The following is a 27,996-nucleotide window of genomic DNA, read 5'->3' on the forward strand; positions in this document are numbered from 1 at the left end:
AAAGCAGGAATACACTGCTGGGCCCTCAAACTCTCTCTCTCTTATTTATTTGTTTATTTATTGATTGATTTATGGTTTTTACTAGGCAATGGGGTAAAATGTGCCCAAGGTCACACAGCTAAGGCAATTATTAAGTGTCTGAGGCTGGATTTGAACTCAGGTCCTCCTGACTCTGGGGCCAGTACTCTATCAACTGTGTCACCCAGCTGCCCTCTTAACTCCTGCAAACAATTAGTCTCTTTTAAATTTATAGATGATATATGTAAACAATTGGTTTGAAATCCTAAAGTGTTGATTTAAGAAATTCTTAGAAATGTTCAACCTTTACAATAGCTCAGATGAATTATGCATTTTAAATACATCTCCTCACTATGGGGATTGGTGCTAAAGTTAATTCTTATTGAGTAATTTGAGTAAATTGTAGAAGACAATTATAGAAGACCTCATTTCTAATGTGAAATGTAAAGAAAATGATTTCTAGTAGTTTGTTGTCAAATTCACCTAATGGAAACCCATTGTTCCTTTTGGGTATACAATAATTGATCACCTGGTATCACCTGAGCCGTACCGTCAAATTTCCAGTCCAGCCAGGAATCAACTTACCTGAAATGAGTAGGGAAAATGGCTTTCCATCATTCTCTAGGATGGTTTTTCCTTCATTCTTCTGACAAGGAAAAAAAAAATCCAAATAGTTCATAAGCATAAAAGACAGGAAAAAAGAGCAGACCAAGGGAAAATAGGGAAGACAACTGTATTACTAAAACAAAAGACAAGAGACAAGAAAAAGTAACAACCAAATGTATTTAAAAACAGACCTCTCCACTTGATACTTTGAGTGAAATAGCTAACCACTACCTCACGTCCTGAAGATACTTTTCCTTTGTTTGGAAAGTCCCCGCCTGCCATTACTGTTTCAGTTTGCAGAACTCTGCAGAGAGTGCCAGGCATTGGCTCCTCAAAAGGAGAGGTAAGGGTTAATCTTTCAGTCAATCAGTCTCCACACTCCTTTTCTGATTGTAATTGGACAAATGCAAACTCCCATTCACTCCATGAAGGTCATTAGAAAACAAAATCTTGTATGTCTTTTACAAAAAGCACACCTGCAGATAATAAATATCTCTGATCCATTTATCATGTTAAACAAAGTCCAATTTTATCCATTTAATATCCTTGCAGTCCATTGTAGATCTTTTGCACTGATTCTTGCTCCAGCAGCTGTTTAATACCTGTAAGCAAGAAAGAACAAGGAACAGGATGACTCGTGCATAGGGGGCATTCCTAGCCCTGGGTGAGCTTGCCCTCACTTGCTGAAGGGAATGACAAATAGGGGCATCTTAGCAACATTTACATACTCCTACCAATTACTGGACCATGGCCAATACAGTCAAAATCTTGGAAAAAGAGGCCAAGAATGATTCAGAATGAGCAGTGAAAGTACTTGATTTAACAAAGAGATGGCAAGGCCAGATCTCTTTCTTTGGGTAAGTGACACAGGGGTCAACAAATGGCTGGTGGGGATAATCTACACCCAAGGGAGTTGGGGGGGAGGGAGGGAGGGAGGGAGGGAGGGAGAGAGAGAGAGAGAGAGAGAGAGAGAGAGAGAGAGAGAGAGAGAGAGTGAGAGAGAGAGTCAGAGAGAGAGAGAGAGAGAGAGAGAGAGAGAGAGAGAGAGAGAGAGAGAGAAAACGAGAACAAACCCCCTTTGGACACCGGGGAGGAGTAACAATTGAGGAATGGATGAATAAATTAGTCTCTGAATGTGATGGAGGACTGTAAGAAATCATGAACTTGAGAAAAATCTGGAAAGATCTGCATGAACTGATGCTGAGTAAAGTGAGCAGAACTTGGAGAACATTGCACACAGTAACAGCAACACTGTGTGATGACCAACTATGATAGATTTAGCAGTGATAAGAGACAATTCTGAAGGACTTGTGATGGAAAATATTATCTACACCCAGAGAAAAACTAGAGTCTGAATGCAGACCAAAGCAAATATGGAATTCAAAATCCTACCAAAAAAATGAATGTTGAAAAGTATCTTTGCGTGTAGTTGGAAAAATAAATTCATATTGAAAAATTGATTTCAACCTCACTTAACCCCATTGCCTTGCAAAAATCAAAAAAAAGAAAAAGAAAAATTTCTTCAAACGAAAAAACAAACATCATTTAGCCCATCACTGGCCTTCCAAGACACTGACCTCTTTAAAGTGACTCCTCTGTCACCCACAGGCACAAAAGATGGGCCATGAATATCCTTCTCTCTGACTCTGACCCCTTTCCCTCAGCACTACAGCTTCATTAATATAGAAGAAGGGCAGCTAGATAGTGAAGTGCACAGAGCACCTACCCTGGAGTCACTAGAACCTGATTTCAGATGGAATCTCAAAATACTTACTAGCTGTGTGACCCTGAGCAAGTCACTTAACCCAGAATGCCCCTTCCCTCAAAAAAAAAAAGAATATTAAAAGAGCTCATCTTTCTACTAATCTTTAAGATTCATGAAATATTTCCCTTACAATATGCACTGGGTGTAAACAGTATACTCATTTTATAGAAAAAGGAACACAGCAAAAGTGGGAAGTGAATCCCTCACAAACATGCAGCTAAATAGCTGAGGTCTTGTCTCAGGTCCATCACCCATAGGCTCACCCCATCCTCCAAGGGATAGTAGTTCCTACTGGTCAATGTGGTCAAGATCTGTCATTTCTACTCAAAACAGACCAAGTGTGGGCAGCACATACCTTCTCTCTGTTGCTCTGTAAATTGCTCCTTTGGAAATTCAACATCAAAGGTGATTATGAGAGAACCCCTGATGTTGTTGTTGTCAAAGCTAGGCAGCCCTTCTCCTTTTTTCCACAGCTTAGCCCCTGGCCTGGTGATCTTATCCCGGGCAACATGAACCTAGAAAACAAGAGGGGTCATGAGAAGGCAGGCCTACTATCTGAGAAGTCCTGGCCTACAGCTGCCTACAAACCCCAGCCAGTCCCTGCTTAATTCCTTCATTCAGGACAGGGGAAAGGGAAAAAGCAGGAAAATCACCATGTGGAGGTAAATCAAAAGGAGAAGAAAAAAACACAGACTCTCAGCAACTGCTACCACCATTGACCATTAATCCTTGAAATAATGGATTAGCTCATTCTACCAAGAAGCACTAATGCCACAGGAGGGTAACTTTCCAAAGATTTGCTCTTTTAGGGTGGTGAATTCATTGGCATAAATGCTATGGGAAGAAGGCAGACCCCAAGGTTGATGACCTTACTTTGTGTCCATCCAGGTGCTGGATATCCATCTCAAAGCCAATCAGTGACTCCACCAGGGAGATCGTCACATTTGTGTATAAATCGTCCCCACGCCTTTCAAACACGGGGTGCCTGTGAAGCAAACAAGATCAGAGATGGGGCTTCTGAGAAATGTTCAGGCTTTAGTTTGAATCACAATCCCTTCCTTGGAAGAGAAAGAGGAATGCCAAGATGGAACTGGGAAACTTCTCTATTTCCAGAATCTTTTGATCCAGGCTTGTCTTTGCTTTGTTTAGTGGAATCCCCTTTTACTCAGTTAACTGTTTTATTGGGAACTTTCCAGTGGACACCAAACACTTAAATATGGAGACACTTATTTCCAATCACTCTGACTTGTATGATCCTAGTTATGACTATGGATGTCATTTTTTGGGTTTTGCTTTAATTCCATTTGCATTACTTCATAAAGATATTTCCAGAGTTGTTCCTTATCTCGAGCTTCACTAGTCTTCAATACATCAGAGTATCCCATCCCATTAATGTCTCCTATACTAGCACATCTTGTCCTCCTTATAATTTTTAATATACAGATTGTAATTTTAACCTAGATCACACACATGTATTTTTTACCCTTGCTTCCACCTCCAAGATGAAAAGAAAAATAATTTATTTATCTGATTCAATCCTCATTTACTTACTTCTGAATTATTTGATCAAAGTAAAGAATATCTATGTTCAACCCTGCATTATTTTAGCAATGAAGCTCAAGAATATCAATGTCATGAAACTGGTGTGCTGAGCTCTTGGGAAAGGCGGGGGTGGTGGTGGGGTGGCCTCTACATCCTGAATCTTGTTCGGAAGAAAGAAAACTTTAATCTGCTCTCTGTGAAAGAAATTTCAACAAAATTAAGACCACATCACTTACTTGAGAACTTTGATTCGGAAACGCAAATCTCCTGGCTCCCCATCTACATGTGGCTCGCCTAGGTCAGAAAATCACAGATTAATTCATGTCACACTCTAAGCAATTGTAAAACATCTGTAGAAAACAACCTCTACTTTATTTAAGTATACTCTATACTCTAACTAGCATCTATTAGGTACGTCAAGCTTCAAACTCTTCAATATATATATATGGAGGCTCCAAGCAAATTACTGAATAGTTTTTCCAATTTCCAAAAAAGTTTGGAAAGTAATTCACTGATAAGATAAAACAAATGTTTTCACAAACATTTGTCCCTTTTAGGGTTTTTCATTTACTAAACCTTAGAAGTGTGATCCAAAAGCATAGTTGTATTGCTAGCAACTGTGGTTATATGTCTTTTAAAAAATATTCTACTTAGAATTCCTATGTTTTCCAAGTCCTAAATCTGGAAATTCTTTGATGACATACAAGGGCTTCTTTTGTCCATTACACTAAAAGGACGAAGAAATAGAGAGTAATTATAACTCTCTAGGCTGAAGGAAGCAAGTAGTTTTATAAGCACCACTATGCAGCCATTAGGATAAAGACCTGGAGAAACTGCCAAATTATGAGACAGAAAACGAGAGAGAGAGAGAGAGAGAGAGAGAGAGAGAGAGAGAGAGAGAGCGCGAGAGAGACAGACACAGACACAGAGAGAGAAGAGCCCCATGAAATGGAACATTAATGCTTCACCTTCTCCAATGAAGGGATACTCCATGCTATCCCTCACTCCTGGCTCTATTTCCACTTCCAAAGTGCGTTCTTCATTCACCAACCTGAAATGGAAGAGAATTAAAAACAATATAAAGATAAGGGCTCCAACAGGGAAGAACTTGAGAGTACTTAAGCAGACAAATTGGAGTTTTGTTCCTGGAGAAACGTGCCCAGAGAGAAAGCTCTCAAATACCTGCCACTACATCAGCCTTCCAAGAAGTCACCCTTCAACTCCCCTTGATTCCCAATCTCTCTCTAAGCACTGCACCAAGTGAGCACAAAACTACTCCATCTCACCCATTCAAACAATTACAAAAGTTAATTTTTCTGAAGCATGTATGTATACTGTCCCTGAAACAGATTTCTCTACATTTCTAGAATAATCAGTTTTACTTACTGATGCCCACGGAGCCTCCCAATTCAGGCAAAGACTTCAGACCCTAATCTGCCACTCTGTGAGGATATGACAACGGCTATTTCTCTGCTGCTTTTAGATTTATAAAGTGCTTTACAAACATTATCTAGGTTGAGTCTCATGACAACCCTAGGAAAAAAAAGTAACACTACAGAAGCTAGCAGAAAGACCAAGCACCCATCTAGGATATGTATGCTAGAGAAGACACAATCTTAATAGCCCTATAGGGTCATTTTATAAGATATCTTGGGAAGATGAAAGATTAAAAAAAGAATGCAAAAAATCATCAGAACATTATTACTCAGAAAAGGTAATAGAGGACCTCAATAACTACATGCTTTGCTCCACTTCAAATGTTTTTTTATGAAGATGACCAAAATATATCAAATTAGGTGAGTTTTTAACAAATGATTTTCTATAGCAGATCACATCTCTATAGTAACACAATAAATTGACTGACTGATGCAGGGAACAGATAATGAGATCTAGACTATCCTTCCTGATTGCTGATTTCTAAAAGGCATTTGAAATGGGAATGAAAGATACAGCTTTGGGTGACTTCCTCTAATGAGGAATCTTTCATGTACACATTAAGATCTTAGGAGATTCTATAATAAATACAGCAACAGAGAAACCTGTTGAATGATCCTCCAATTACAAATGCCAAACATCTCATAACAGGGATGTATGCTTACCAATTTCAGGAGAATGCTCTCTGCTGAGTTCAAATGGAAGGGGCATCCTCAAAGGACAGGGAAGGCCTATAGCAAATCCTGGTTATGGGTGATATTGGGCCAATAGCATTGTTCAGTCACTTTTCAGTTGTGATTGACTCTTCATGACTTCATTTTGGAGTTTTCTTGGCAAAGATACTAGAGTAGTTTGCCATTTCTGTCTCCAGTTCACAGATGAAGAAAGTAAGGCCAACAAGGTTAAATGACTTGCCCAAGGACACACAACTTGGAAATATCTCAGATTGGATTTGAACTCAGGAAGATGAATTTTTCATTTTTAAGAATGGATAGGTCCTAGTATTGTCACTACAAGGACTATAATCTGGAAGAGATGAAAAACAGGAAGGAAAAAGACCTATATGAATAAGGAAATCTATAGCAGTTCTTTTTTGGTGGCAAGGAACTGGAAATTAAGAGGATGCCCATCAGATGGGGAATGGCTGAACAAATTGTGGCATGTGATTATGATGGAATATTTTTCTGCTATAAGAAATGATGAGCAGGATGCTCTCAGTAAAACCTGGAAAGACTTACATGGGCAGATGCTATGTACAAAGTAAAAGAATTATTGCAGGATGATCAACTGTGAATGACTGACATTTCCTCAGCAATGCTGTGACACAAGTCCTCTGAAGGACTTATGATAAAGATTCCTATCCATCCCCAAAAAACAGAGCTAGTGGTGTCTGAATACAGTTTCAAGCATACATTTTTTAAACTTTATTTTTCTTGAGTTTTCTCTTTTTTTCTGGGAAGGAGGGGGTTATGTTTACTTTCACAACACAACTATTATGGTAATGTTATGCATGACTACACATTTTTAACCTATACAAATAACTTGATTTCTCATGAGGTGGAGTGAGGTGGGAAGAAGGCAGAGAATTTGGAACTCAAAGTTTAATAAACGAATGTTAAAACTTGTTTTAACATGTAACTGGGAAAAAATAAAATAAAGTGTAAAAAACAAATGGAAAGGTCGAAAGAGAGAAAGAGTAGTATAAATGGGAAGAAAAGGAAAATCATAGTAATCATTATGGAGAAAAAATTTACAGCAAATTTCTCTGATAAAGGCCTCATTTCTCAAATATATAGAAAATTGAGTCAAATTTATAAGACTACAAGTTATTCCCCAATTGATAAATGGTCAAAGGGTATAAATAGGAAGTTTTAAGATGAAGAAATCAAAGCTATGTATAGTCACATAAAAATGCTCTAAATCACTACTGACTAGAGGAATGCAAATTAAAAAAAAACTCTTGAGCTATCATCACACACCTATAAAATTGGCTAGTGTGACAGAAAAGGAAAATGACACATGCTGGAGGGGATGTAGGAAAATGAAAACACTAATGCAATGATGGTGAAGTTGTACACCCCTTGACTAAGCAATGTCACTATTAGGTCTGTATACTAAAGAGATAAAAACTGAAAAGGAAAAGGACCTATATACAAAAATATTCATAGCAGCTCCTCTAGTGGTGGCAAAGCACTGGAAATTGAGGGAATGTCCATCAATTGAAAAATGGCTGGACAAGTTGTCATATATGATTGTGATGGAATAGTACTGTGATATAACAAACAGAAGAACACTTCTCACAGCAACACTATATCATCAACTATGAATGACAGCTCTTTGGGGTAATACAAGGCCACAACAATTCTGAAGGACTCATGATGAAAGGCAGTAGCTCCAGAGAAAGAATGGTTGAACTTGAACTGAATGCAGATCGAAGATACTTTACTTGCTTTCTTTTTTCATGAATTACATAGAAATCTGTTTTCCATGACTACCTGTCATATTGCTTTCTTTCTCAATGTGGGGAGGGAGGGAAGAACACCTTGAATTGGTTCCAGAATCAAGCAAGAAGACAGTGAGATGGACTGCATTTGGAAAATCCACACACAGAGCTTTAAATGATCCCAACATGCTCCCTCAACACAAAGATCTATCTCTTAATACAAATGTTCTTCTGGTGATAAAACTGGTAAAATTAGGCATTGCCACCTTTCTTTTTAATCTCATGCTTTTGTATTTGAACATACATCTCTCTCTCCCTTCCCTAAATAGCCAAAACAAAGATATAACCAAGATTTTAAAAAACAAAATAAAAAAGATTACTAGCAGTCCTACAAAATCAGACCCAGTAATCATATCAGACCGTGTGGATGAAGTACATTATTCTCTTATAGTCATCTCTTTAATAACACTGGTTATCATCCTGCCTCATTTCTTTTTTTGTTTATATTATTATTCTGATTTTTATTTGATTCTGCCCCAGTTCATAGACTGAAGACTTCTAGGCTTCTCAGAATTCTTTACACTATTTCTTTCAGGATAATGAAGGGCAAGTTCTTTCAGGGCCATGACATACCAGTGACACAATTCGTTTAGCCATTCTCCAATAGAATGAGGAACACTAAGATGCATGTAAATTCAAGTATATTTTCCATGGTAAAGTTATGTAAGGGAATACCTGATAGCAAGAAAAGCTGTGCTAGTCCTTTAACAGGGGAAACAGAGAACAGCCTGAATGAAGCACTGGTACCCACAAAAAACAAGAGTTAAGACAGAATCCTTCAGCATAGGTTGGACAGATCCTCTGAGACAGATCTATTGGAGAATATGGGCAAGAATCAAATAGGTTGAGAAGAAATCTATACTGATGGAAGCCAGATTCACATAAATGAGATCAGTTTTGGTATAAGTTGTAATGTACAGACCATTTTGTTTTCAAGACTCATAACAGGGCTTAACTAATCAGTAAATTTCTTTATAGCCCCATAGTATTCACTTTTATAAAGAGCTTTAACAATTGTTTTCTAAAGGATCAAGGAAAAGAAATCACTGGCCCTCAGAAATACAATACCAATCAGCTGAATAAAAAAGAATCATCAGTCTGAATAACTGCTTACAAGTTAAACTGAAAGCAAGAGCTATACTATTCCTTCAAGCACTAATAATAGATCAAAATAATCTACAACACACATCAGCTATTATTAGGCTACATTTCTGGTTAAAGCAAATTTGTTCTACAAACATAATCAAGTCAATCAAGTACAGCATCAAAATTTACTTGCAATTTCTGGGTTTCAACAAGTTGAAGGAACAGATGCTTTCTCTGACTCTTTTCCAACCTCTCCAAAATAGGAATTATGTTCAAGAGATACTCCGTAATTTCAATTCTCCCTATGCTCAAAGACATGAAGAACCAGAATGAGATAAAAATCTGATGAATTAATAGCTAAAGAGACCAATCCCTAACTTGTTCTTTCAGCATTGCCTGACCCACTAGTGAGCCACTCTCACTCTTTTTATTTTATTTAAGGCAATGGGGTTAAGTGACTTGCCCAAGGTCACACAGCTAGGCAATTATTAAGTGTCCAAGGCCAGATTTGAATTCAGGTCCTCCTGACTCCAGGGCCAGTGCTCTAATTCACTGTGCTACCTAGCTGCCCCTGGTGATCCACTCTTGGGCAGGGATGCACAAACAAAAGGACATGCTTGCTCTGACCAGGACTAAAGTGCAACAGAATTCAGGGTTACAATGATAATCAAAAAATGAAGAAGCTGAAGGAGTTGGAGCAAGATAACAGCCTGAGGGAAAGGGCACTAACTAGCATCCAATTGGGGCCACTTCTGTCTCCCCAGAAGTCACTTGGGTCAGGATCCAAGGCCATGAAAGGTAAACTGCCCAACAGGGAGGCTTAGACAGACTTGAGGTCTAGCTCCCAAAGAAACCACCAGCAAGCAGGGAAGAGCTAGAGAGGGAAGAAGAGAACAGAAGGAGAAAAATAGATGAATTTATTAAAGACCTGAAAATGGGGGAAAAATATTGATCTTTAACAGTTAACTAGGATAATATTTATTACAGAAAGTATGATGTCCTATGGATTTTCAAAACAAATCTAGACATCTCTGCTTAAATACTGTGAGAAACAGAAAAGCAGATTATCCTTTGGATTCCCAAGAAAGGCTATTTTATTTTATTTTATTTTTTTTAGTTTTTGCAAGGCAATGGGGTTAAGTGGCTTGCCCAAGGCCACACGGCTAGGTAATTATTAAGTGTCTGAGGCCGGATTTGAACTCAGATACTCCTGACTCCAAGGCCAGTGCTCTATCCACTGTGCCACCTAGCTGCCCCATGAAAGGCTATTTTAAAAAGAGAAACGAGAATTGGGAAAGCAGACATTATAGCCCATACAGTAGAAATAACTGCAGAACAGAAACATTTGAATTTATGGTGGCAAGTTTCACCAAAGAAATAAAAGAGAGAGTGATGGAGAACGCGCATTCACAGAAATAAAGGACAATCTGGGAGAAGAGAACCCAAAAAACCCAATAACATTCAAAGACGATATGCTCTTCATACAAGCAAAACATATTAATCTTAAAAATTAGATGTGGAATGATAACTTAAGAATGAGAGGTCTCCTAGAGGAACGTGACAAGTCAATAAACCTCAACATCATAATGTAATAAAATAATACAAGAAAATTGTCCAGAACTTCTAAACACAGAAAACAAATTGCCAATTGAAAGAATCAACAGTTCTTTCCAGAGGGAAAAAAAATCTATGCTGTAAACTCTGAGACATATAGTGGTTCGATTGAACAATTCCAGTTACAAACAAATTCTGCAAAAGACTAGGAAAAAGATCTTCAAATATAAAGGACAAGAAATTCTTATAACATAAGACTAACTCGTACCACTAGACAATGCAGGAAGGAATGGAAGATATTCAGAAGGGAAAAGGAACTCAATAATCTACAAACCTAAGCCTAACCATAAATGATAAAAGACAGCTTGGTGAATAAGAGGTATTTAAAGCATTCTTCCATAGAAAATCAGATCTAAAAATCTATTTGCTATTCAAACACTGCAGACCAAAGGAAATGCAAAAAAGGTAAATAAATACAGCTATTAAGAACAATAGAGACAGCAATAAAAGATTTCCTTCTAAAATTACACAAGGAAATAAAGGTGAAAGCACAAATGAAATAGAAGAGATGTTGGAAGAACATACCTGAAAGAACATGGATGAAAAGCCCATAATGTCATGCCTACAGATGAATCAATATTTTTTGTGGGACGAAATTGCAGAATACATGGACAAGAGGAAATTTAAAAGATAGAGAGGAATATGGAATGAATCTTAATTATTCAAAAGTTAACAATGAAGGGAAAAATAATTCCTGTAGTCTCTCAGGAAGAAGAGGACTTATAAGAGAATGGATGAGGAAGTAAACAGAGGGACATAAGAGAAAAGAAGAAAAATCTTGTTTCATTGGTGGAAGGGCTTCCCACTTCAGAATGAGGGAAAAGAAAGATTCTGTCATGGGAGATGGAGATATTAAGGTGGACACAATCTGCAGGAATTTAGTGCTTAGAGCAGTCAGAGCTCCTGGGAGCAAAGGACAACCAGAAGAGGAGGGCTCAGAGGCATGGGGAGAAGAGGACCCAGGGTGGTGATGATAATATAACCATTGGGTAATATTTCTCTCTGCTCTAGCACCTGTAGGAATCAGTTCTTCTGAGACAGAAGCATAACAAGAAAAGGGCAAGATCTAAAAGGCAATAACATGGAAACTTTATAAGAGGGAAGAAATATAGGTACTTCAGAAGCAAAATTCTATGAGGAAAACAGAGATTAAAGAAGGAATAAATAAATATAAGGGCCATGAGTCAAATACACATCTAAAACAGACAGAAAGGGAAAAGAAATAATGAAGAGAATGAGGGAATGAAATCCTTTTTTAGAAAAGGAAATTTAAAATAATATACCAAACAAGCTGAGGAGGAGGAGGGGAAAGGAGAGCCTATCTGTCTACTTAACTGAGATGTAATAAAAAAGAATTAGAGAACTAGGTAAGAGGAAGAAAGAAAAAGGAATTAAGAAATGAAGCAGAACTCTAGGCAAAGGAGAATAAAGAGAGGGAAAAGAGGGCTTGCGGATGAGAGGAAAAAAGTCAGTGGCAAGAGGTTGACCCTAAAATAGTTGAAGCTAAAATAAGTGAACAATGAACAGAAGAGGGGCTGGGGTACAATATGAAGGACAAATGGAGGAAAATATAAGCCTAACTCATAACTTCAAATGAAAATGGACTAAATAGTCCAATAATATGAAAAAGAGTAAGAGATTAGGTAAGAAAACAAAATCTTAAAATCTTTTGCTTAGACTTAAAAAGGCATACACAGCATAAAAATAAGGACCTAAAACAAAAGGTCTTACTAGATGATCCAGTAGGTAGAGTGCTGGCCCTGAAGTCAGGAGGACTGGAGCTCAAATCTGGCTTCAGACTCTTGCTAGTTATGTGACCTCGGGTAAGTCACTTAACCCTGATTACCTCTCCTCTGGGGTCATCTCCAGTCATCCTGATTCATATTTGGCCCAGATGACTCTGTAGGACAAAGTGAGGGTGGGGCCTTAGGGCAGCTGGGGACTTAGGGCAGCACCTCACTGAAATCTTTATACTCTCCTTTGATGTGTTCATTAGATCTAAAGGGTTTTTAATCTATGCAGGTAGTTCCCAAATTCATATCTTCAGTTCTCACCTCTCCCCTAAATCTCTGGTCTCTCATTAACTGTTAAACAAACATTTCAAACCGAATATTTGGCAAGTATCTCAAACTCTACTTGTTTAAAACAAAACCGACTATCTTTCCCCCCAAGAACCTTCCTTCTTTCCAATTCTCTATTACTGTTAAGGTACTACCATCTTCCCAGGCACTCAAGGTTCACAACCTAGCTGTCAACCTCTAACACTTTCATTCTCATTCCACAACTTCAATCTGTCCCAAATTCTGTTGTTTCCAGTTTCACCTCCTTTCCATGTTCCCTTTTTTTCCCACTCTTCAAGTCCCCTCTCTACTTAAGTCTACCGGGCACTCAACTGTCAATATAATTTTCCTAAAGTACAATTCTAACTGTGTCAACTCCTTATTCAATCAATTTCAGTGGCTCCCCATTATCTGGGGGATCAAAGACAGATGCGTTGTTTGCCTTTTAAAGCCTTTGATAAGCTAGCCACTTGCTACTGCTTCAGTTTTCAGACACTTTATTCCCCTTGATCTACTCAATGATTCAACAACACTGGTCTTCTTGCAGTCCTCTTATACGATATTCCAGCTCCAAAATTTGGTATACTTTGGTTCACCCCTCTTCCTGGAATGCTCACTCTGTTCAATTCTGCCTCCTGGCTTCCTTCAAGATTCAGTTTAAATGCCCTCCTCTGACATAGGCCAGTTCCAGTTTCACCATCTCCTTCAAAGGCAGTGCCTCTTTCCTTAGAGATTACCTTCTATTTACAAGCTATATATCCTGTATGTACATAGTTGTCTGCATGTTCTGTTCATTGGTGTGTGACCTCCTCAAGGGCAGAGACCATGGTTTTGCTTTTTGTGATATACTCAATACTAAGCACAGGTCTACCAGCAGTGGTTAATCTACCAGTTCTTACTTGACATTGGGACACTCATCACAGACTACTTCCTGGGTCATCTGGAAGCGACCTGGTCCCAGCTGGGTTGTCCTCATCTCTTGGCGGCAATTGCATTTCCGTTTGCCAGGAGCCTGCCGGGCCACGGGTTTATTTCTAACCACCTACAAAAGGAAGACAAAGGAGGGTTCAGGCAGGTGTTCAGATCCCTCCTCCTGGGTTTCCTGAACCAAATAAAAGCAAGATTTATCTAAGAAGGAAGGAAATTAGCAGTGTGAAGCACTAATCTCATTTGATTCTCACATTAGCCCTGGGGGAGGTACTGTGTTGTCCCCATTTCAATGACTTGTTTGGAATTACATGGATAGAACTTAGGTCTTCCTGACTCCCAGCCCAGCAACACCAGCCATCGTACAACCTCACTCTGACTCCGATTCCCACCATGACAGTCCCCTCATTATGTTATCAGTCATCCTGAATCAGTAACCAGAAACTCAAGCATCACAATTTAGAAATGTTAGAGAGGCACAAAGCAGAGTCAAAAGGCTGTACTGGAAAGAGAATTTGAAACAGACTGTGACATAATTTTAAGCTGCAGACACATCCTCTAGGATCCAACATTAGAAGGGAACTTCTTAGTGTGAGACAGTCAAAGCCAGAAGGCCTGATATCCAGGTATGTTTGTCCTGGGCAAGATAGGGAGTCTCAGGGAAGTGAAACTGTTTCTCAGAGGTTCCTTCTCCATAAGGAGGCTGCACCCAGAGGATGGACATCAAAGCCCTTTTAAATCAGCCTGAGGCTGCATGGACTCCATCCTGGAAAGCCCTGGCAATCATCAGAAAGCCAACAGTTCCAACTGTGATTGGAACTGTCAGGTCACAGAACTCTGGGTATGTAAGTTTCTTCTTCTCAGTCTCCAGATCCAAACTTTTAATTTGTAAGAAGAAATAAAAGGGAGGATAACCAAACAGCCAAATTCCTTTAAGGATAAGGTCATGAGTTTCTATGAAGAATCTTATTCTTATTAAGTTAAAAAAAACTAAATACTTGATGGCCCAGGCAGAATGGTAACATAAACTATGCAGGCAACCCCAACATATGAAAACCTAGGTTTATGAAAAGGAATAATTGTTCCTTTCCAAAAAAGACTAAGAATATGATCAATTAAGTGACACACTCCTCTAGAATATTAAAAATAGAATATGATTCCTCCATTTTGGGGAGATCCACTTGCCTTCCATTTGATAGAATTCTTCCCAAATCTGAGGGATGTCATGGTGCCTCCTGTTTCTCAAGGTTACCACAAAATGAGATTCTTACCACCCAGTTCTTTTCCTATGACAGAGCTGATCATCCTATTACCAGATGCAGTTCTCTCCTCTCACAGACACAACAGCTAGAATATATGGCAGTCAAGTTTTTTCTTAACCCACCAAGCTTTTTTTCTTAAGGACAAGAAAGTGTTCAAGAACCTTTTCTAGTCCCATTAGCAAATTCCGAGGCTTGTATGGGTAGCCAGTCTTTTCAACTCACTTCCACAAAATTTCCTGAATATACTTCTTCTAAAGTGACTTCCAGGTCCACAACAATGTCATTTCCTCTTGGAATGTTTCTGTCTTGTTGGCGTGGGCTTCCTCCAAACATGAAGCCAAAATCGCCAAAGAAACTGTAAGAAATTATGGAATTATTAGGATGGGAGAAAAATCCAAGTTCAGACCAAACACAATGTGCCAGGTAACATCAATTACTGGGAACACAAAGACAGGCAAAACAGAATTCCTGCTCTGTTCACAGTCTAATGGGAGAGACAATAATGCAAACAACTCTACAGACAACATCTGTATACAGGATAAACTGCAGATAATCTCAAAGAGGAAGCAATGAAAATAAGGAGGACTAACAAAGGTTTCTTCCAGACAAGAGTTAGAGCTGTAATTAGAGATACAGATACACACACACAGTGTCTTTAATAAAAACTTTTTTATTCTTTATGCTGCTCACATGCTCAGAGGTGACTGAATTTTGTAAATGTCACATCTCCTCCTTATGTGTTACTACAAAAACCAAAATCTAAGGATAATGTCTCCAATGAAATGGAAGTTTAAAAGGTAAATCTATAAGCCTATAAATAAGATGATACTATTTAACAAGGGCAACACTTTGAATTAAACACACAACACACATACATATCCATACCCATAAATCTCAGTGTTATCTTTCAAAGTTAAAGGCCCCAGAGGTAGCTATGGCCACTTCTAAATGTCCAGAGTCACTGCAGTTTCTCTCCCAGTCAAAGGGTAAACAGACAGTACACATCTCTCTAGCCTCAGGAGGGAATTAAAGAAGGGGATACCATTATCTCATCTTGGAAAGTGCTGGTTCTACTGCTCTCCCAGCTAAAGGTGAGAACGCAATAAATGCTGAAATATACAGGCACTTATACTACTACTGTGTATAATCACTGTCCCCATGCTTCCTCCTCCAAAAGAAGTGATCGGTTATGTGAATAATTCCTATAGGAACTGTAGACAGGTAAATTTCTTACTGTGAGAAGATATCTCCATGGGAGCTCTGGTGACCATCTTTCAATCCCTCTTCACCATAAGCATCATACTGCTTTCTTTTCTCCTCATCTGATAGCACCTGAAGATAAAAGACACATAGTTGGCCTTATAGTCACAGTGATATTTATCTGACTTGATACCAGTCTCAAGACTTAAGATGAAAAGTAACCTTCATCCAAAGTTATACATCCAAGAGAAATCACTCCTCTAACTATTCAGGGAGAGTCCAGTTAATGATGTTTATTTTAGAAGAAAGTAGAGTGGGTTGTCTCAGAGCTCACTTCCCTTCTATGGCTTCTTTTCTGCCAGCAGGGGCTCCCTATTCACTCAGCTCCCTTTGAACTATGGCTCATAGGAAGCCAGTTTTTTCTCTGAGTAAAGGCTAACAAAACCTGACTCACTTTATCTAGAAAACAGAAGAATATTGAGAATTTTACCACCTGCAAACAGATGGAGGACTATCCTATAAAGCATTCCAAGTTTCTGTTGCCAAGAATGATAAGTTTAAATGGCAAACAATAGCCAACTAGACAAAGGATATAGTGACCAGATGGAGAGCAAAAATCTTGGATCAGAAGGGATCTATCTTCATTCTGTCCTGGGCTCTTCAATTCATAAACAATGTGGCTGTGGGAAAGTCAGTTTTCTCATCTATAAAACGAGGGCATTGGATGAAACTGCTCCAAGGTCATATCTAGTTTTCCACTTCTATGATTCAAAGTTCAGAATTAAACAAAGTTCCTGAGACCCTAAAACAAGATTGGAAATGGAAGCTGTGAGATCTTTTATGTCCCTGAAAATTTTATGAGTGGCTCCTTACATCTACTAGAATAAAATCCTAGTTTCTTTCACTTGGCCTCTCATGATCTGGCTTACTCAGAAGGCCCCCACCCTTCTATACCCCTGCATTGGGTCTCCCTGTATTTCCTCCTCATTATTGTTTCTTGGAATCCCTAACTCCTTTAAGATTGAACTCAAATGCCAACTCCTAAATAAGTGGCACTTTCCTGTCCTTAGGAATGCTCTCCCACTCTCCCACCAAATTACTTTCATATTTTCCCCTAACTTAAAACCAGTTTGCTGGGGTCAGGGCCATTTTCTTTTTATATCTGTATGCTCAGGTTCCAATCTCATATCTGGAACATACCAAACATTTAATAAACATTAGCTGAAGTAAACTTGGAGCCTTCAAACACAAAGAAAACTTCAGGATCACAAGCTCTTTGAGTATAATAGAATATAGCAAAGCAAATAAAAATCGACCCTATAGTTATATAAGTGAAGTGCCTGGTCATTTGGATAGGAACACACCAGAAAAGTACCAAGAGAATGGCAAGGGTTGACTAGCCCAAGGATAGGAGCTGAGAAAAAGAGCCTGTAGAAACAAAAAGGGGGAATGGCTGATATGTAATTCCTTCTAGGTCCTCTCTGTTAATTCTTTGTTTTGTAATTTTTTAAAAAATTTAAGGCAATGGGGTTAAGTGACTTGCCCAAGGTCACACAGCTAGGCATTTATTAAATGTCTGAGGCTGACCTGAAATCAGGTGCTCCTGACTCCAGGGTTGGTGCTCAACCCACATTGCCACCTAGTTGCCCCTCTGTTAATACTTTTAAAGATAATCCAGGAAAACTGAGTAACATAAGACTCTTTTTGATTTCTATCCACTATACACAGTTTAGATCCTAATTCTCCATGCACATGACATTCAAGATGTTATGAATATGAAATCTGAAATGACTACATACAGTGCACTAGACAGGGTTTATGGGATAAAGTAGGTACTTCTAGAGAAGTAGAGAAGTATGGGATGACTTGAACCCTTGGCAATATCTCTGAAAAAATCTTTCCCCCTTTTGTATTCTTAGATGGTGGCAATGAATGCTTTGAAATACAAGATTTAAGAAAAAAAATTATAGCAAATATACTATACGGATATGAGTCATGTAACAAGAGTCTTGAACAAAATTAAAAATAGTATCACTCAAAGCATAATGGAAATGTGCACCGTAAGCACAAGAAGGCTGCAGCATAGAACTAATAAGGAACTGGGAAGAATTGGAAGATATGCCATCAAAAAATGTCAATGAAAAATAAAATGGGCTGATCATATGAGAGTGAAGCATAACTGAAAGGCAGCCCTTGTGCTCCATTATTATGATTACAGTATCAGAAAAATGCAAGTAAGGCCTTTACGCTTTAGTATTCTGGGTGAACTGCTGTGGTGAACCTTAAGGGAATTGCACAGGATGGAGAGGAATGAATGGGATGCGATTTATGTTGCTAGAATCAGAATCTAAATCACTCAGATTATAGAGATAATGGAGTATTCTGAATGTGACCAAAAATACAATGTCCAAAATATGTAAGTAACTGGAGTAATATCCAGACCACAATGGACAAATGGTCAATGACTATAAATAAGGAATTTTCAAAATAGTAAACATAAATTATTAATAGTCAATGATAACTTGGAGATACCACTTTCCACTCAAACTGGCTCCTGTATTTAATAACAATAATCTGGCAAGGTTGTACAGCCATGGTGGAATTACCAATAGACTCTGGAGAGCAATCTGGTGGGATAGCAGCCAGTGAATCAACAACTATTTATGTGGCAGGCACTTTGATATGCCCCAGCCACAAAGAAAGGTGGGCAGTCCTTGGTCTCCAGGAATCCACAATCTCATGGGGGGGGGGGGGGGGGGGGAGATCATGTAAACAACAATGGATGAAAAAAGACAGACAAAATAAATGGGAGATAATAAGGAGAGGGAAGTTACTAGCATTAAGGGGAATCAGGAGAAATGCTTCTTACAGAAGGTGAGATTTCAGTTTCTAAGATCCTAAGGGACTTGAATGAAGACAGAAAAGAAGGGGACAGCTAATGAAAATGTCTGGATTTAGAAGTTGGGGGGGTCTAGTGTGAGGAATAGCAAGAGATCACTGTTAACAGAAGGTAGAATACAGAGGGGAGAAAGAAGACTGGAAAGGGAAGGTTTTGGAGGGCTTGAAAACCAAACAAAAGACTTTAAATCTAATCCTGGAGATATGAGGGAACCATGGGAGTTCAAAAACTGGGGTGGGGGTGGAAAGGGAATGATATAGTCAGACCTGCATTTTAGGAAGATCAGTTTGACAGTTTAATAGAGGCTGGACTAGAATAAGTTGGACTTGATGGACGAAGACCAACCAGCAGGCTGGGGCAACAATCCAGGCAAGAGGGGATGAGTGCCTGGACCAGGGAGCCAGCAGTGTCAGAGAAAAGGAGGAGGCATATATCAAAGATGCTGTGAATTTAGAAATGATAGAATTTGGCAAGTGATTGGATATGGGGAGAGTGAGGAGTAGAGAATGAAACCTGACTCAAAAATTCAATTGTTAGGAATTATATTTGATAGGGTTTGGGGATTTTTAGAGCTATCTTAAAAAATTTTTTATGATGGCAATATTTTATGATTTTATGTTACTGTAAAAAACCGAAAAGCAACCTAAATGTTCAGCAACAGAGAAATGGTTAAAAAATTAAGAAATTAATGTAATGGAACACAATAATCTAATTAAAATATCCAAGTATGAGGAACACAGCATCTGGAAAGATCTTTATTAAAATTAATGAAAAGTTTAAAAAAGCAAAATCAGATGAATAATGTGCACCATAAGTTTAGAGTACCCACCCAGGTGTTCACATGGACTATTTGTGCCCAACCTGTGGTAGAGCATTCCAAGCTCGTATTGGTTTGATCAGCCACAGTCAGATACACTGTGATTTGTCTCAAATATAGTGATGTCATTTTGGTCTTCTTCAATGACAGACAAAAACCAACACTGTCAATGATCATATGAGAAAAAAGTGATTTAGAATGAAAAGGTCAGAGAAGTCTGTTAGAGAAAGTGCTATGTTACTCCCCCCCCCCCAAACTGAATTATTGAGCCAAAGAGCAAGATCAGTTTTCTGTACTTTTCCCCTTTCCAACCCTCCCCTTTTCCTAACATCCCTTCCACTGTGGAGGTTGCCAGGGCCCACAAGTCAGGGATCATCCATCCTCTACTCTCTCTTTCATGCATTGGAGGCAGACTTCTGTTTCCTTTTCTGGCCATTATTGTACTTTCTCTTTGTGGTCTTGAGTCCTCTTCTCTATACAAGAGCCCTCATTAGCTTCTATACCTGAAGAAAATCTGATTCTGAATGACTTTGGTCCAAGGTCTTCCACTGAAGCCCCTGAGAAGACGAGCCACATACAACAGATCTTCCTCTAATTCTTTTAGTATCAGAGTAATATTATTTATATTTCCTTGAATGAGATAATGGACTCAAAGCACCTTGAGACCTTAGAGTTTTATAAATGTTAGCTAGAATTAATCTCTTGATGGTTCCATCAACTTGGAAATTTTTCCTATTCCTAATGAGTATTTACTTTTTAATATAGAAGTCTCTGAAAGTAACATGCTATATAATCTACTCATTTTAATATGATTAACTATCACTAAAGAGTAGACTGAAGGGGAAAATAAGCCCAATCTTTTTTTTTCAATGGTCCAAGAAAGAAGGGGAAGAGCTGGACCAATATCAGTAGAAAACGACATGTTTGGCATGATATGTTGTGCATCTAAAGGAGGTGGTATGAGAAGGGAAGAGAGGAACCATGGCAACAACTGGAAATATTGCACACACATTCAGAGGGAGAAACAAGGTCCATGAGCATCCTGGGAAGAAAAGCAGGCCTTTACTACAAGACAGATGCCAGCCCAAACCACCAGGAACAAAAGGAAATCTGTTCGAATAGGAGCACAAAACATTCATATTATTCTAACATCCTAAGGACAGAGAGCTGGAGAGAGAGAGAGAGAGAGAGAGAGAGAGAGAGAGAGAGAGTGTGTGTGTGTGTGCATGTCTCTCACACACAGTATGCTAGCCACAGCAGCTAATGAAGGTGCAGGCAGGCTGTGACTGTGACCTCTATACTGCCTCTAGTCAAGTCCGAGACCCTTTGAAGAATTGCTGCCATCTGTTTTATTAATATTTTAATTAATAATTTTATTAATATTTTTCAAAAAGGTACCTTTTAGCTATACTCTCTGCAGTCTTCTTTTTTTTAGGTTTTCGCAAGGCAAATGGGGTTAAGTGGCTTGTCCAAGGCCACACAGCTAGGTAATTATTAAGTGTCTGAGACCGGATTTGAACCCAGTTACTCCTGACTCCAGGGCCAGTGCTTTATCCACTATGCCACCTAGCAGCCCCTGCAGTCTTCTTTATGGCAGTATCAGTGTCTCTTTTTCTATAGGACTTTGAGGTTGGCAGGGTCGGAACAATCACCCTCAATTGATAGGGGAAGAGGTAAAGGGACCTGATCAGTCCGCTAAAATTGGACAAACACTACAACTTACTATTATTATCAATAAATTATTGCTATTGTTTTAGGAAAGATAACTTGATAAAATAACAAGAAATAGGTGATTCTATTACTATTTTCTTCACTTTTTGCAGGTTGATAGTAAGTTTCTGGGGGGGTCTGGACCTATGATTTAAGAAATAAGGAATTTCCAAAGAGGAAAGTACTTCTAATGTACAATTGTAAGCACTTTTCAACTTTCTGACTTACAGGGTAGCTCCGGGGGAGGGGGAGACACACATGACACACTGAGTTAGAGATGAATTGATCTTTCTAGGATCACACTGACAAGAGTCAGAGACAGGATTTGAACCCAGGTCTTTCTGACTCTTTGATCAAGATCTATTCAAGTTTTCCTAATCCTAAAGTCATGTTGCTTCTCTATAGTGAGTCTTACAGACTCTTTATTATTATTAATATGGAAAGAAAAGGTTGGGCAACCAAATCACAAATACTCAACTCATAAATCAGAGATGCTTGTGGCAAAATATATTTGGTTTTTGTCCTTTCTTTTGATTTACAACAGAATCACAGTATGTCTGAGAGAGAAAGTTGCCATTCCCCTGCCATTTGGCTGGCAACCTAACTCCCCCAACCCTAAATCCCACTTTTCTGAGCTGGTCATGGCCAACTTCCTGTTCTGACCACTAGGGAAGCTGAGCCTACAGACAACGATTTCCTTTCCTTTCCCTGTGGGGTTTTTTGATTTCTCTTGTCATGATTCTAACTTAGTGGATGGGCTAGCCCAGGCAGAGATTGAAAGACCTTTTGACCAAAGTGTTTTTGTGGTACCCACTCAAGGCTTAGGTGGTCCGAGTTTCCCCTTAGTCCTTGAGTTTTGTATCTGTTTCTTAAAGCCGCCAAGATATTGTCTAAAATTAAGGGGTCTAAAGACATGGGGAGACAAGGTGAGATATGTCTGAAATATTAGTCTTGGAGTCAGTAAGACCTAGATTTAAATCCTGTCATCAACACCTATTAGCTATGTGATATGAGGCAAGGTGCTAAACCTCTCTAGGTTTAGTTCTAAATTTGAATTCTAAAATGAGGGAATTTCACTTGAAAGACTCTGAGGGCCTTCTTTCTCTACAAAATTATGATATGTAGGCAAAGTCTCTCACTTCACAAATGAATGACTATGTACTTGGCCTGTGAATACTAGAGGTAAATGAATCACTAGGATATCGATTGCTGTATCATCAATAATAACACTGAATAAAACCATTATGGACTTCCTTATCTCAAATAAAGACATCTCAAGGAAAAAGCCCTATCGCTATGGTATGCCCAGGTAGGGTTGGTCAGGAATGTGTTCAATGTGCTAATTACTTAATTTTTTGCTTCTGTAATACTACTGTAATGTTTCTGTGAACTTTCTAAGAATGAACAAGAATCATGGCTGAATAAAATCTAATAGAAAGAGAACAGACAATAAATTTTTATGTAGAATTTCAAGAACAAGATATTCATGGTGCATGATTATGTATCTAGTCCAGAAGATTCTAGTTATAGAATATAGGTATTCACTTTGAGAACAGAGAGGTTAAGGACCAAGAAGAAGATTTTTAAGACAAAAATATTCTAATAGTTTTAATGAGAGTCTATGGGTCCTCGGATTATTAAGATAATAATAGTATAGAGCTTTAGTTAGGGGAAGAGCATCATATAAAACTGATTAAATTTAGGAGCTGAGAAGACAGAATTCAAATAGTTACTTAATATTTCAACATATTTTCTTACTTGTATAAAGGAAGGGTTGAAGTAAGAGATTCCAAGATCTCTCATAACTCTAAAATCCTATGAATCAATGAATGGTTCACTTATGGAGAATTCCATTGTCTAGGGACTAGAGAGCTGTATTATCTTAAAGCTACTGATAACTTAGCAGCATTTTCTTATACAGACAAGACTCTATTTTCACAGAAAACAATGAAATCATGCACTGAATTATGGGAAATGTGGTGTAAATGATGAAATCCTGTGCACTAGTAATACAGGTAACTCAATGAGACTTGAAGAAAAGGCATAAATTGCATAAATATAGATTGTCATCATGAGAAGAGCTTATAGTTAGCTTCTCTGGAATTTTTGCAAAAAGATACTCATCCAACTGATTTCCAGTCTCGAGGTAAGCTAAGTAGGGTTGTGGAGAAGGACAAAAGTGCAAATTTTGGCAGATAACTCTTATCATTCCCCGGAAAATTACAGAGGTGGAAGAAACCTTGGAAATCTGCTTGGCCAACACTCCTTTTTAAAAATTTTAAACCTGAGGCCCAAAAGGGGTTTGATCAAGGGGTAGGGGTCTGGGTTAGGATTTGAACCCTTAATTATAGCTGGTAACCTAAATTGCAGATGATTTTTATCAAGTTCCACTTGCATCTGGGTTATAGAGTTAAATATTAAAGGAACTAGATTTGCTAGCTAAAGTGTTTTTATAACCTAAAAGGTGATTCTAAGAACTCTCTTAAAACAATTCATGAAAAAATTTGTCCTTCATTTTTGAAGAAGAGCACAGTATCAGGGAAGTGATGCCATAACAAGCACATGAATTGGATTTGAGTGAGGAGAAGGCTGTGCTAAGCCTCACTTTCTCCTCTAAAGCCATCTGGGTCCAGATATGAATCAGGATGACTGGAGATTGCCCTGGATGCAAAGCAGTTAGGGTTAAGTGACTTGCCCAAGGTCACAGAGCTAGTAAGAATCAAGTGTCTCAGACTGGATTCAAACTGTTGTCCTTCAAAAAGGGATATCAGTTCCATCCTTCAAAAAGCAATGTCAGAAGGACAAGAGTTTGAATAGGATGGTCAAATATGATTTAGCATTAAATTCTCCTTATATTTTGATCTAACCTATTTAAGAATGGAAGCTCCCTAAGCAAAGGGATTAAGTTTTCCTCAGTACCTGATGGACTTCGGAGTAGCTGTGTGGGCCTATTCACAACTGTGACACGTGCATTTTCTTGACATACCTCATAAGCAGCGCCAAGATCTTGGAATTTCTCTTGTGCTTTTGGGTCATCAGGATTCCGGTCAGGATGAAGCTGGAGAGCCAGTTTTCGATAGGCCTTTTTAATATCTTTTACAGATGCACTGCGGGGTACTCCTAGGATCTTATAGAAATCTCGCCTAAGGAGAAGAAAACACTTGGTTAGAAGTTTTAGACTGTTTTGTGGAAAATACTAAGTTTTTTTTTCAGGCTGGAAGAATACTCATAAGATTTAATTTTTAACAAACCAGAACTTACACATATGTATAAATATTATCCCCTTCCAAGTAGTCACCTTGAGAAGCTATACATTTGGAAAGGTAGACATAAAGAGTGAAAAGAACACAGGAAACACTGGGTCTGAGTTCCAGCTCTACCACTTACTAGTTATATGTCACTTCACTTCTCTGAGCCTCATCTGTAAAATGGGGATAAGAGTTGAACTATTTACCTTCATGTTTGTTTGTGAGGTCAAATAAAAATGTAAAATTAAACACTATATAAGACACTATATCTTTAGTTCTATTTCCACTACTACTACTGATCCCCTGAATTCTACTTTTGCTCAAATGCTATTTAGAAATTCTCTTTGAGAATCACCCTCACCAAAAATTATGCAAGAATATCAACTGTTTCACAGTCATACTTCAATTTTTTAAAAATCTAAAATCAGTATCATCTAGGATGATCACCCACCTTATTCACCATATTTGGCCCAAAATGACTTTTGACTACTTTCAAAAATCAAATCCTTCCTCCAGGGGTGACAATTTATTCCCACTGATAGTGATCCAAAGAATGTACGGTAGAGGGCGGCTAGGTGGCATAGTGGATAAAGCACCAGCCTTGGAGTCAGGAGTACCTGGGTTCAAATCCGGTCTCAGACACTTAATAATTACCTAGCTGTGTGGCCTTGGGTAAGTCACTTAACCCCATTTGCCTTGCAAAAACCTAAAACAAAAAAACAAAAAAAAGAATGTATGGTCGGCTCCGAAAGCCGATTCCTACAGAGAAGGTCCCAAACTGTTTTGAGCATTGAAATCTACACGTAGCTTCCAAGGTAACTTGACTACTCTGACGGGAATAATGTTCATTTGAATTTATGATTTCTGATGCTGATATTTAAGGGAAAAAACAATACACAATAGTCTCACCATCACACCTTTTGAGTAGTACAATAGAAAGGAATATGACTGTTGGCAAGGTCAGTCTACAATAAGGTGATTCAATAAGTATTTCAGATTCAGAGTGAGGAGAATCCTGGGTCCAATAGCTCTGACACTAATTACTTGCGTGATCTTGGGCAAGTCATCTAAATCAGTGGTGTCAATTTAAACAGCCCACAAAACTCCCTGATGCTGACCAGAACCAGATTAAAATGTACCTGGAAAATGTTTGAGAAAATAAACAAAAATACAATATGTCAGAGGTAACATTAATTTCTATTTTCTAAGTGAACATGTGGCCTGCAGTGAATCTGGACCATTTAAGCTTCATTTATAAAATGAGACTTATTAATCCTGTTCCTGCCTAATGAGAAAAGAGGGATGGAAGCCTTAAAACGTTATAAACAGGTATGCTTTAACAGTTCACAAGAATTGGCAAAACTCTACCAGTAGTCCAGGGCTACAGGAAAGAATAGCTCCTAAAGTCACCGTGACCTCACTGCTGGGAAGGATAGATACTTTGGGAACAAGCTCATGAAAAAATGTTCTTCCTCCTAGAATCATTTTCTCTCCTAGTACAAATTATTCTGAATCAGTTATAAACATCTTCCAGGGAAGGGTCAGGTTGATTTTCACAGCTATAGGTGACAATGATACTGGAAAAGCAGAGATTAAGGTATAAGGATACATAAAAGTGCTCTACCCCAAGACATGGTTCAGAACGCTTGGAACCTAGGAGTTCTATCAGATATCAGAGGCTCTCTTTCCCATTAGACTCTAGATGAAAGAACTGAATCAGTTTCAGGTTGTAAAATATTCACACAGGTGTTTAAAATATTAATAGTAACCTATTTGAAAATCTGTAGAAGTATTTTAAAGTTTTTAACTACAGAAATCAAAAATACTGTTTTAATTAACCAAATCTGAATTCTATTTTAGCATAAGGTTCATAAAAATGGTCTGTGATAAAAGCAAGTGGTCTTTTCATAAGGTTAAAGTATTTTTACATGATCTGTTTTGGCAGCAACACCTCAAAAAATTTAAATATGAGGCAGCAGGTAATTGATATAACATTAACCTGTCGTGTTAGGCATGACTACGTACAAGAGACTCACTGCTTCTGGAAAGATCTCCACAATATGTCAAGTGACATTTAAAAACTGACATTTAAGGTACATGCTGCGAGATTCTATTTACTTATACAGACAACAAGAAGCCTCGGCGACTTTCAAGTGATGCTTAGACATCACTTCCTGCGAGAAACCTTTGCTAGCATCCTTTTCATATTCTCTTCTTCTTCCTTAAATTATCCGGTTTGACTTCTCTATTTTTTCTTCTCCCAGAGAAATATGGCAGAGGTAACATTCATTTCCATTTTCTAAGTCAACATGTGGCCTGTAGGGAATCTCATTTATAAAATGAGACTTATGAATCCTGTTCCTGCCTAATGAGAAAAGAAGGAAGGGAGCCTGAAAACTTCATCAAAAGGTATGCTTAAACAGTTCACAAGGCAAAGTCCGCCAGGAGCCCGGGGCTCCAGGAAAGCACAGCCCCTAAAGTCACGGTGCCCTGGCTGCTGGGAAGGGCAGATACTTTGGGTCATCTGGGGCCAACTGTGGTGAATAGGGCGGGTGATCGTCCTGGATGACACTGATTTGGGGGGGGGGGTCTTGGGGGTTTCAAGTCCCAGGGACTCGTGGGGGGGCTTTGGACAAAGTGGAAGCATTTCCTAAACGCTAGTGAGGTCGGAAGGGGAAACAAAGGCCGGCCTGTGACCTCCCCGGGAGCCTGGGCACGGCTCACCCCCGCCTTCGCTCAGGGGTGCCCTGGTCCTCGCGGGCCCACCAGCTGAGGCTGGGGGCTTCGGAAAGGCCCCACGGTGCAGGGGCCACGGCGTGCGGCCCGAGCCGGGGCTCCAGCCCGGCCCCCACGGCTGTCCTCGGGCCTCCCCGCACCCCGGGCCGCGGGGCCCTGGGACCCCCGCGGGGAAGCGGCCCTGCCCTCGGGCGGCCCCCCGGAGGTGGGGGGCCGCCCCCCTCCAGCTGACAGCTCGGGGCGCGCCTCCTCGCTGCGCCCCCAGCCCGCTCCCGGGGGGGGCAGCCCCTCCAGTCGCTCCTGCCCCCCCCACCGGCAGCCCCCCATGACGGGCGGCCCCGTGCCCCCCGGCTCTCGGCCCCCGCCCCTCTCCCGCCGCCGCCGCCAGGCGCCGCCCGCCTCACCCCGCCATCACGGCTCCGAGCACATAGAGCAGCAGGAGGCACAGGCCGCCCAGCCGGTGCGGGGCCATGGTCGCTCTCCTCAGCGACAGCCCGCACCTTCTTCCCCTATCCCGGGAGTCCCCGCTCCCCGCGGGAGGCGGGGCCGACGAGGCTCCAGGCCAATCG

The 27,996-nt window shown here is 39.5% G+C and overlaps 1 protein-coding gene across 1 annotated transcript; it reads right to left on the reverse strand.

Annotated features, from left to right (window-relative positions):
• Nucleotides 1-782: 782 nt before the first annotated feature.
• On the reverse strand, nt 783-27,971 carry DNAJB11 (DnaJ heat shock protein family (Hsp40) member B11). Its single transcript, XM_074189538.1, has 10 exons — nt 27,832-27,971; nt 24,430-24,586; nt 16,052-16,149; nt 15,040-15,172; nt 13,528-13,670; nt 4,900-4,982; nt 4,168-4,225; nt 3,263-3,374; nt 2,745-2,904; nt 783-1,226 (listed from the first exon to the last, which is right to left on the reverse strand). The coding sequence occupies exons 1-10, from the start codon at nt 27,897-27,899 to the stop codon at nt 1,162-1,164; spliced, it is 1,077 nt and encodes a 358-aa protein (XP_074045639.1). The 5' UTR covers nt 27,900-27,971; the 3' UTR covers nt 783-1,161.
• Between the last annotated feature and the right edge of the window lie 25 nt (nt 27,972-27,996).

This window comes from Macrotis lagotis, chromosome 5 (assembly GCF_037893015.1).
Source record: "Macrotis lagotis isolate mMagLag1 chromosome 5, bilby.v1.9.chrom.fasta, whole genome shotgun sequence".
NCBI classification, from domain to species: domain Eukaryota; kingdom Metazoa; phylum Chordata; class Mammalia; order Peramelemorphia; family Peramelidae; genus Macrotis; species Macrotis lagotis.

What these genes read in the sequence shown, in the direction of transcription:
- DNAJB11 (XM_074189538.1), bottom strand. Translation starts at nt 27,899, where the DNA reads ATGGCCCCGCACCGGCTGGGCGGCCTGTGCCTCCTGCTGCTCTATGTG. An exon ending in ATTCAGGAAATTTTGTGGAA is followed by an intron (nt 13,671 to 15,039) that starts GTGAGTTGAAAA and finishes TTCCTTTTGTAG; the next exon opens with GTGGTTAGAAATAAACCCGT. An exon ending in GATGAGTGTCCCAATGTCAA is followed by an intron (nt 4,983 to 13,527) that starts GTAAGAACTGGT and finishes CTTCCATTTCAG; the next exon opens with GTTGGTGAATGAAGAACGCA.